The 7,321-nt window shown below is 47.1% G+C and overlaps 1 protein-coding gene across 5 annotated transcripts in view; it reads right to left on the bottom strand.

Moving 5' to 3' along the window:
* Positions 1-721: 721 nt before the first annotated feature.
* The window catches only part of shg (DE-cadherin), a 35,832-nt gene continuing 29,232 nt past the window's right edge, over positions 722-7,321 (bottom strand). For 2 of the 5 annotated variants that reach the window (XM_017909588.1, XM_017909587.1), the window contains 7 exons: positions 7,188-7,321; positions 5,737-7,081; positions 5,312-5,535; positions 5,016-5,231; positions 4,603-4,942; positions 4,327-4,479; positions 722-4,253 (listed from right to left, as the gene is read on the bottom strand). In XM_017909588.1, coding sequence (XP_017765077.1) covers positions 4,111-4,253; positions 4,327-4,479; positions 4,603-4,942; positions 5,016-5,231; positions 5,312-5,535; positions 5,737-7,081; positions 7,188-7,321 — 2,555 coding nt within the window. In that variant the 3' untranslated portion in view covers positions 722-4,110. The remainder of the gene's footprint in view (positions 4,254-4,326; positions 4,480-4,602; positions 4,943-5,015; positions 5,232-5,311; positions 5,536-5,736; positions 7,082-7,187) is intronic. The other 3 variants (XR_001890702.1, XM_017909590.1, XM_017909589.1) reach the window with 3 other exon arrangements.

A 7,321-nucleotide genomic window follows, 5' to 3' on the forward strand; every position in this document is an offset into this window, starting at 1 on the left:
ATTTCTTTTTTACTACTTATTGTTTGTATTATCGATCGTATCGGTGATTTTACAAGGCAGCTTTTACAAGGTTCGAGCGATAGAAAACGAACGTTTCGAAGCGATATTGGTCGGCGAGAGCCGGACGCGTGCAGAAAACCGGCGACTCGTCCGACCCGTGGTTTCTTCGATCCAGTTGCCCCATGATCGCGCACGACGGTTCGAATTCTTCTCCCTCGAATAGTCCGGTGTTTAGCTTACGATGCTTCCTCTAACGCCATTACATCCGTTACATCCGTTCTGCGATTTACTCGCTCTCTTTTCGGCAATCCAACATCTTTCGCGCTTCCATCTGTAAAAGCAAACGCGACATCCTTACTATCGGCGCTCGCTCCACTCGCCACTTTTCCTTGCATCCATTGGAAGGTAAGGCATTCCAACGATACCTGTATCAAATGATAGACGTTCAACAGCTGTTCCAGCGAGGGTCTAGCCTGCGAAGCACATTCGGTTCGAACGGCGCCCCATTCGACGACGCCTACCCTTTGACTTCGCTTACCCCAACCGGTGGAAAAGTTTAGCTGAGCTTCGGTTCCAGAGTGCAGGGTCAAGCATAGTAGCAATACGACGGAGAGAACGAGAAAGCCGAGTCGAAAGTTACGATGCCTACGAAAGAAGGGCGGATAAATGGTAAAGAAGTGCGTGGTATCGCGCGGTGGATCACTTACATGTCGTGGTCAGGTGGAATCGCGAGTAGACCGAGCGTCAAAGTCCTGATCCTCGAGATCGTGTGTCCGCGTCTGCGAGAGGGTAGGAAGGCCGAGGTTCTTTTTATAGGTTCTCCACACCTCTAACTCGGTTCTCGTGGTTGGAGAATCCGTGATGCGAGGCGCGAATCAGCTTCATCGTGGATCGCGCGCGTACGATGGAAATGAAGGAACGCGACACGAACGTGTCGCAATCGAGAACGATCCAAGGGTTTCATTCTCGTTCGAAGAACGTCGATGGGAAGCCTGTCGCGAGTTCCGAATTAATTAACAGTCGTTTCTCCTTTCTTCCGTGGGATGCGAGCCGAAGCACGGAGGAGGTCCAGTGATCTACGGATTCGAGGGAAATTTCCGATTTAACGCAAACCACATTATCTTCCAATGTCATTGTCTTTTATTATTGCTACAAAAAAAGAGAAGAACACGAAGTTACACGTATCTCCGACGACAATAGATGGATCTCGCGGATAAAGAAGAAAGGTGTGCTGCGTGATGCCGTCTTGTGATCAACTATCACGCGTCGAATAGGTCGCGCGTACCGTTTTGGTTTCGCGTGTCCTGTCTATAATTTACAAGAAGCCTGTATACGTGGCGCGTGTACCTTGACCTAAAGCTTTCGTTTCTCCGCGATCGTCGATCCTTTCCCCGGCACGACTCGGTCACCGGTGCCTTTTCGCCGATTTCGCCGATCTCGCCGATCTAACTCCACCGGCCTCCTTCCTCTTTCTCCATCTTCTTTAATTGTACATAAGGGCAGTGTTCGTGTATGTCGCATCGCGAAGAAATTTGCTCGTGGCGTGGCCGTGATACGCGACGAGTAGATTTCGCGTGCCGAAATCGAACCGAAGTCGCCGAATGCTGTCCACTGGATTGTGTCGCGATCGAGTACGCGTTTCTTGCTCATCGCTCGCCGACGGAGACGTTCTTTGTACTGCGATGGAGTGTATCGTTAAAAACACGCGTTCACCTGTCTCGCTGGATGCTACGACGGGTGGGATCGCGGCCATCATGCCGATAATCTTTCTCGATTCTCTTATAACTTTATAGCGCGGCAGAATCTTGCGAGTAGCTCGTAACCGTCACCTATCTTTACGCGTCCTCTGAGATCACGCGCTTTCACCTAAGCTGCGCTCTTTTCTATCGTATAAATTACGCGTCAACTTCTTTGCGAACGCTTCGGGCTAACTCGGCGGATGTCCATCCGAGTCAGTCGCCATCCGTGGCTTTACGTATCTTTATTAACACGTTGTTGCTGTTGTTCTTGTTGTTCTTGTTGTTCTTGTTGTTCTTGTTGTTACAATTATCAATTATTATTATACATATACATATCGCCGTTGATTTATCGTACAAAAAGCTTACAAATTATTATCACATATATACGTGTACGTACGTGCGCGAACGCCTACATAAGTACACGGATATACGTACATGCATATATATATATACACATATATCTACATATATATATGTACATATACATATACATATACATATACACACACACATAGAAATATTCGCAGACGCGTGCACGCATGCAAAGTTAATTTCGCGAATGGAACGAAATGGATATGGAAAGACGCGACATGCGAATACGCGGTTTATCGTTGATCGGCGGAGAAAGAGAGGGCAAGGAGTCGCCTTGAATTCGTTGGCGTTCGCGGTGGCGTTACGGCCGTGTATTCGTCTACCGTTTCACTCGGTGAATCCATCTCCGATATCGAACGCGCGATATGGCACTCGGATCTCTTCTCGCCGATTCCCACTCTCCCTCGTGTCTCGTGCCTTTGCATCTCGGAATTATGCATCGTACGCGTACGCCATGCCAAGTCAATAATTATTACTTTGGCCTACACGCGCGCCCACACGCGCACGCACACGCACGCACGCACGCTACACTCATACTCTCTCACACACACACACGCACGCACGCACATTTGTGTACAGCATATATTCGATACCAATGTTTATATTTATACGTGTATTCGCATATGTGAAGATTTCGTACACGGTTTCTCATCGCATTCGCGCGCATAACCGGTTAATAAAATAGTCTATAAGTTAAATATAGCAGAGCGGTACCGCTCTCCCGCTGCCTTTGTTCCGTCTTTTTTCCATCCTATCTCTTTTTGCTCCAAGCCTATCGTTACCTTGCATCGTTCGTTCGTTCGTTCGTCTCGTTTCTTTCCTTTTCTTTCACCTTCTATATACTCGTCTTCCACGGTATTCGTATAGAACCTAAACATATAGTTATATGTATGTATACTCGTTCCCATAATGTACGTATAAAAAAATAAGTTTAGACCTCGTAACTCGAATGATTGCCAAAAAATGTACGAATCTTTCTGCGCTTTCGTGTCTGGAAAAAGAGATCCTTGCGATTTCTATGAAACGCGTTCGTCCCACGCTACGTGTCGTATCATTCGTTAACTAGTGGAATGCACTCGTAAAATAATACAATTGCGATGAACGAATAACGCGTGTCCATTATTGCGCATATACCTCGCGAAATCCTCCTTCGTCCTATACGTCCGTTCTTTCACCGTCATTAGTCGTTCCTTTCTTTCTTTTTCTCCGCTTTTTTTTTTATATTCTCATTGCCAACGGACAAAAATACTATCGTCATTGTTCTTTATCGTTCTAGTCTCTCGCCGCTGTGTCGTCTATTCCCGAGGATCGAGTGCGTCGACACTTACCACATTGCCAACTATCGATCGTGTCCCGAGTTGTTCGATATCCGTGTTCGAATTTTATTTCCTACACGCGTTGCGAGTCGAGAGTAAACTACTCCGATAAAAGAAAAAGATATATGTATAAAAAAGGAAGTAACAAACAAACAAAAAAAAAACAAAACAAAAGTAGCAGAAGAAGAAAAATACTTCGCTTGGATCGCGTTATCTCGAAACGATATGTGGCCATGGTGAGTGTGGCTTTCGTTATTATATGAACGAGTGTACGTGGGGTATGGTTTATGGCGAAGCGATTAGAATGCGTCGAAGGAGTGGCGCCTCTGGTGCGTATCGATGAGCGTGAGAGGGAAGTACGTTTCTGACTGTGAGGCTATGCGAGTAAAATCCTGTGTAATAATTAACTTTTATGCTACAAATATATTACTGTTCTAATACTTAAACTGTTGAGCGTTTATTGATGATAGTCGTTAATAAGTCCATATTTCCACCACAGCCATCGATATCGCGAATCAGTAGCACTCTATCCTCGTACCAGGGCGAGAGAACGCCGGGTGGTGTTAAGTACACGAGGCGACGAATAGCCGCGGCTTCGTCGCTGCTTCGTCAAAGAGAGCGGAAACTAACAGAGTCGGTTGCTGCGAACGATTCGAGTCGAAGCTCGAACAATCGCGGAAAGCTCAACACCAACTTTCGCTTTCGCGTTCACCGACGCCATCGCTTTCCTCGTCGCTGGGTTCCTCTCCGTACATGTCTGCTAGCTTTCGGAACCTTGGTCCAAAGTTGGACAAGTAATTGAATTTGAGATCTCCATCGTCGGTACCTGTGAGAGAAGAAACATTGCACAACGAAATCAAAACAAACTATATAATATATATGTATATATGTGTACATACACGAAGCCAAGGATGACAAGGAACCTTCGGAGTTGCCTTCACCCTCGTACGCATAGTGCCTAACATCGTCGAATGGATTCGTGTCTGGATCCTTATCGCAGCTCTCCTTCTTGCCGTCTAAGAAGCCGCAAATATCGGGTACTTCGTCTGGACCTTGGTATAAGGAAAAGGGAGGAGGGGGGGGGAAAAAAAAAAAGAAAGATAAAACAGAAGGAACGTGTGCTAATGCAATCGACTTTTCAACGAGAACTCGTTTGTGCTCTGTTCGTCTCTCACCTCTAGTTTGCAAGCCAATCGGAGCTATTTTAGAATCGATGGGCGGAGCGTCGTAAATCGTTCGAAGAACATTGAGGTCGTAGCCCGTGTCTACTTCGCCACCTCCTTCGTCTTCGTAATTGATAATATTTTCTCTTATGTCGTCCATGTCCTTGTAGAGATCATCCGTTTTTCGCCTGTGCACCACAACTGCTAGCAACAGTATCAATAAGATGGCGATACAAACCAAGATCGCAACAAGGAAGTTGGTATCGATCCCGAATGATACGGCCTTGGCCATTCCGTGATCACAGCCAGGATCGGCGTTTCTGGATAACGAGGGCATTCCCAAGTTGTACGTCTGAAACAACGACGACGGATGCGTGTAAGAGAACGAGCGAGGGAAACGGAAGAAAAAGTTTGTAAGGCGTTACATTTCCATTGAACGTCATGTTGCGTATGCATCCGACGAATCCTTTGCTGGTAGGTTTGTGATCCCATTTCAACTGCGAGGCTAATTGTGCGAGATTAGTCAAAGTTCCACCGATTTGCATCGGGCTGTTTACGTTTAGGAATTCGTTTGATCCTTGCGGCGCGGTAAGACTCATGCAGGCCGATATTCCACAATTGTCCACTTGCATCTCGATCGCCTGGAACGCACGTGGTAAATGAAATAATTGCAGAACGAGTTGGTAGAACGACGATAACGCAAGCAGACGAACGCGCTTACGTTTTTCGTAAAGAACACGTCTATCCTGTGGCTTTTGCCATCTGTAAGTTTGATCCGTCGTTGATCGAGTCGCACGGTACCAGTTCCGTAATCCATATAGAGGACAGCGTATCCTTGTTGAAGCTCCAAAGCCATAAAATCTTGAATTCTGATCTTCGAACTATAAGTCATTGGACCAAAATAGAACACCAAACCGTTGTCTACGTGAGGAGTTATCTCTAAACCTGAAGCAGAAACGGATACTCGTGACAACTCGTGTACAGGATGCGACAACAAACGGATGGTATAATCGGGGTGAGGAAAAATATGCACGCATAATAGGAGTGTAGCGAAGCAGAATCGAAGATAATGTAAGAAAGGAAGGAAGGGGGGAAGAAGCAAGACGAAGGAGAGAATAAGATAAAAGAGAAGGAAGATAAGTATACCTAAATGTGAATCGTCGCAAGCTTGTCCGGGTGGTGGCATCACCGCCCAACCATCGCCGTGAAAACCGATACCGAGAAGCTCGCACCTTGGTCCCTCGAGACCGGGAGGACACTCGCATCGCTCGGCTAACGGTGTACCGCCGTTGAGGCATTCTATCGGTTCAGCCACGTGGCAGGTACACTGTGGATCTACGACCGCTCGCACCCCGACGAAAGAGCTCGCGTTCGTGTAGACCGGATACGGAACCGTGCTAACATTTAGATAACTGCGGCAGGTATTATTACAGTGCTGTTTCTCGAATAGACACTCGTCGATGTTTACCAGCAGAATGTCAGTCTTTAGCTCTCGTTCCATCTCTTTGGAATGTTGCGCCAATATCGTGTTCAATTTCTCGGGAGCATAATAAGGACTACCGTGCGCCGAAAATCGTACGTCTAGCAGACTCATGTTATTATGGTGCGGCGAGTGAAGCACCGTAAATACGTCCACGTTTTCCACCGAGGTATTCAACATGTTGGCGATTCTTTCCTGAAATATTTCCTTCTTGCTGACACCGGTTTCGTCGGGAGCTACAAAGTCTTTGGCTGTCATTCCGTAAAAGCGCACGGAACCCGATCTAGCCACTGCTTCCTCGGGCAGTTCCTTCACGGTAACATTCACGTACGCGTTCACATGATGCCGTTGGATAAGCGTACTGTTTTCGCTGACTATAAACTTGAGGACAAACGTGTCGTTGGAGATACCGGGAAGCAGCGTGATCATACCGTTCTCTTGATTCAGCTGAAACCCTTCGTGCGTGGAGGCCCAGGCGAAATGTTTGTCCGGCAAGTCCCAATCGTCCGGATCGTTGACGTACACTCGGCCGATGTCGGTTTTCGGGGCTTCGCCCTTGTAATTATACACGAATATCGAGCTCGACCCTTCGGACATTGGATTGTCATTTTCGTCGCCGATGATTACGGTCAACGTGGACGTCCCCGTCATCGGCGGCTTGCCGCTATCCGTGATCGCGATCGGGATATCGTAACTCTTTCGTTCCTCTCGATCAAACTTGACACGAGCGAACAAATCGGCGTCTCGAATAGCAAACTTGTCCAAAATCTCTTGGTCCGCGGTATTCTCGTCGATTTGAAATTTAAAAGGTGGTCCGTTTTCCTCCGAGTCCCAATCTCGAGCCTTCAGTTCGGTAATTTTACCGGGTGGCTTGTTCTCGCCCCAGACCACCGGATACGGCATATCGAGGAAAGGTGCGTTGTCGTTTATATCTATCAGCGTGATGTTGACCATTACCAGTTCTCGCAATGCGGTCGGAGACCCGTCTTCGTCTCGGGCCATTACGATCACCTGAAGAAACAAGCAGAGAAAAGAGAAAAAAGAGACGATGGATATTGTTTAGCTGGCATTCTCGGAAGCAAGACGCGCGATTATGGAATAGAGGAAGGAAAGTTACCGTCCACATGGAGTATCCTAAGGGTGAATCTCGATCAAGCGGTTTTTTCAGGGTCATGCAACCAGTCTTGTCAATTCCGATCAAAGGTTGCTGATCCTCTTTCACGATAAAGTAGGCGATATGTTGATCGGCAT

Source organism: Eufriesea mexicana, unplaced genomic scaffold (assembly GCF_001483705.2).
Source record: "Eufriesea mexicana isolate 0111107269 unplaced genomic scaffold, ASM148370v2 scaffold18737, whole genome shotgun sequence".
Classification (NCBI taxonomy): Eukaryota; Metazoa; Arthropoda; class Insecta; order Hymenoptera; family Apidae; genus Eufriesea; species Eufriesea mexicana.